Source organism: Myotis davidii, unplaced genomic scaffold (genome assembly GCF_000327345.1).
Source record: "Myotis davidii unplaced genomic scaffold, ASM32734v1 scaffold3272, whole genome shotgun sequence".
NCBI lineage: Eukaryota > Metazoa > Chordata > Mammalia > Chiroptera > Vespertilionidae > Myotis > Myotis davidii.
Window position 1 is genome coordinate 9156 of NW_006283304.1, and position 2692 is coordinate 11847.

Genomic DNA, 2692 nt, shown 5'->3' on the forward strand with positions numbered 1-2692 from the left:
CACCATTTCTGCTTTCCAGGGGAAGAAAAACTAGGACAACTTAAACACACACACACACACACACACACACACACACACACACACACACACACACACACACACCTTTAAAAATCAACAGTTTACAACAGCTTCTAGACCTCCTAGCCTGGGAAAGAGATGTATGAACCTTCCTCACTCTCAACTTAAGAAAACTTGCCCTAACCAGTTTGGGTCGGTGGATAGAGCGTCAGCCTGCAGACTGAAGGGGCCCAGGTTCGATTCCAGTCAAGGACATGTATCTTGATTGCAGGCACATCCCCAGTAGGGAGTGTGCAGGAGGCAGCTGATCAATGTTTCTCTCTCATCGATGTTTCTGACTCTCTATCTCTCTTCCTTCCTCTCTGTAAAAAAATCAATAAAATATATTTTGGGGAAAAAAAAGATGTATGGTCATGTCAATGTGGGCTACTTCAGGGAGTCACCAATAGAGCTGCCATTTTTGTAGAGAAAGCAGCAAGATGTTCTTGTACCTCATTGATGTCTGTTTGAGGAGCAAGGACATTCAGGACTGGGGCCTTTTCTTTTGCGAGGATCTAGGTGTGACTCTAGGATGATGATCAGAGCTCTTGTACCTCCTCAGGTGATCATATTGGGAGAGACAGCTGAGCGGCTCAGCGAGTCCCACCCAGACGCCACTGATGACCTGCAGAAGCAGCGGACGGAGTTGAATGAGGCCTGGGATGACCTGCTTGGGCTTACAAAGGACCGGAAGGAGAATCTAAGTGAGGCCCAGAAATTCTACCTGTTCCTCAGCAAGGCCAGGTAAAGATCAAACGGCCGGGTGGGTGGGCAATTTCCTGCTTGGACCCTGAGGGGCAGTCTGGATATAGGTGCTCTTTACTGCAGGTCTGGAGGGTACCTCAATGTCCAGATAGTATTTCTGATCAGGCACAAAAAATCTGAAGTTCAATACGTTGCGCCATAAAATACTGAAGTTTGAGAGAATGTGAAGCTATCTAAGCAAATTAGGTAAACTTCAATAGAGTGTATGCTATATACACATAAGGTGCTATGTGAGGAGTTGTAGGATATGGATTTTTTTATTATACTGAGAAGGCACAGAGGAATACAGATAACCATGGTAGAACGCAATACAGCCCCAAACTCTCATCTTAACAGGTAAATGAAACTATACTAGTATACAAACAAAGGCACAAGGCTCAGAAAGGGACAGCTTGTTCATGGAACAGGCAGGGATAGCTAGAGCACTGGCTTTGTATCTCAGAGGGGTAGGGAGAAGCAGCAAGAAAGAAGCTTGGAAACGTCGAGATCAAATGCTAGAGAATTATCATTGCCTGACTGAAGCGTGTAGACATTATTACAATTTAGCAAATGTACACTTTGTCTGTGGAACAATTTCCACACTTTTTCTCAGCATATCAGTCTCCTGGGAGGAGCACTTAGATGAGGGTCCAGGATGTACTAACTCACAATGTAATACATTTGAAGAAAAAAGGGCGGGACTTTGGGCAAATGATGTGGTTGCTGTTGGGGACACCCACCCCAGTTCAGCACCTCTGGAAAGCTATAGTTTTTTATATAGTAAAAATAAATAGCATCCAGACTCATTTCTCCAAATAACTTTTTGCTCCTAGATGATGATGAGAGATAGATAGATAGATAGATAGATGATAGATAATAGATAGATTCTACCTGGATGTCAGATTTGAAGTTAAATATTACCCCTTTCCCTTTATAAAGTCTTACTTTTCAGTGCTGGGGAAGGGACATTCCCAGCCTTAGAGCAAGTCTAATGCCTTATTTTACCTCTCTGACACTTTTGCTTTTAAGGTTATTTCTTTTAATAGGTGAGTTCCTAGAATGCACAGATATTTTTTTTTCACAATATTTGGCACTTAGTAAGCACCCAACAAATTTTAATTGTTTAAATAATTGAGTAAATAAGTTTACAAAACTGTTTTGTTTGATATATGCCTTCCTTGAGATTCCATAATAAGATATATTTTTAACTAAATCTAGCTTGGCTGGTGTGGCTCAGTGGTTGAGCGTCAACCCATGAACCAATAGGTCACTGGTTTGATTCCCTGTCAGGGCACTAGCCCAGCTGACACATGAACCAATAGATCATTGGTTCAATTCCTGGTCAGGGCAGTGGTCCAAGTTGCAAGGCTCGATCCCCAGTGGAGGTGTGCAGGAGGCAGTCAATTGATGATATTTCTGTCCCTCTTCCTTCCTTTCTCTCTAAAAATCAATAAACATTTAATTAAAAAATAAAAAGATTTACTCTTAGAAACTTTCGAATATGCACTGTAGTATTATTAATGATAAAAAGAATCTACTGTGAAGAACATGAACCCTTAGAAGTGATGGAATATGTACTGTTTCAGGACTGCAGTGTCTGGATTCTGGTCTAGATGCTTCTTTTACTTATATAACTTGGACAAATCACTCTAAGCTGACTTCCCCATCTCCAAAATGAAAACAAAAGAATTCCCAGAATTCTGTACAGGATTATTACAAGAACTGAAGAAAACAATATATGTGAAGAGATTTTCAAATGCGAGGGGTTGCTATTGTTAGTCATGCAGTGAAAACAAAAACCTAAGATCTGTGAGGCAGATAAAGCCAGATCAAAGGTATTAATCTGGAAACATTTTCAAAAGAGGAAAAATCCCAAAGACAAACAGCCCTG

General features: G+C 41.2%; 1 protein-coding gene across 1 annotated transcript in view; it reads left to right on the top strand.

The window, feature by feature from the left end:
* Positions 1–2692, top strand: part of LOC102773572 (spectrin alpha chain, erythrocytic 1) — a gene marked incomplete at its 5' end in the record, with an annotated part of 42039 nt that overhangs the window by 7707 nt on the left and 31640 nt on the right. The window contains 1 exon segment of the mRNA XM_015563319.1: positions 620–796. Coding sequence (XP_015418805.1) covers positions 620–796 — 177 coding nt within the window.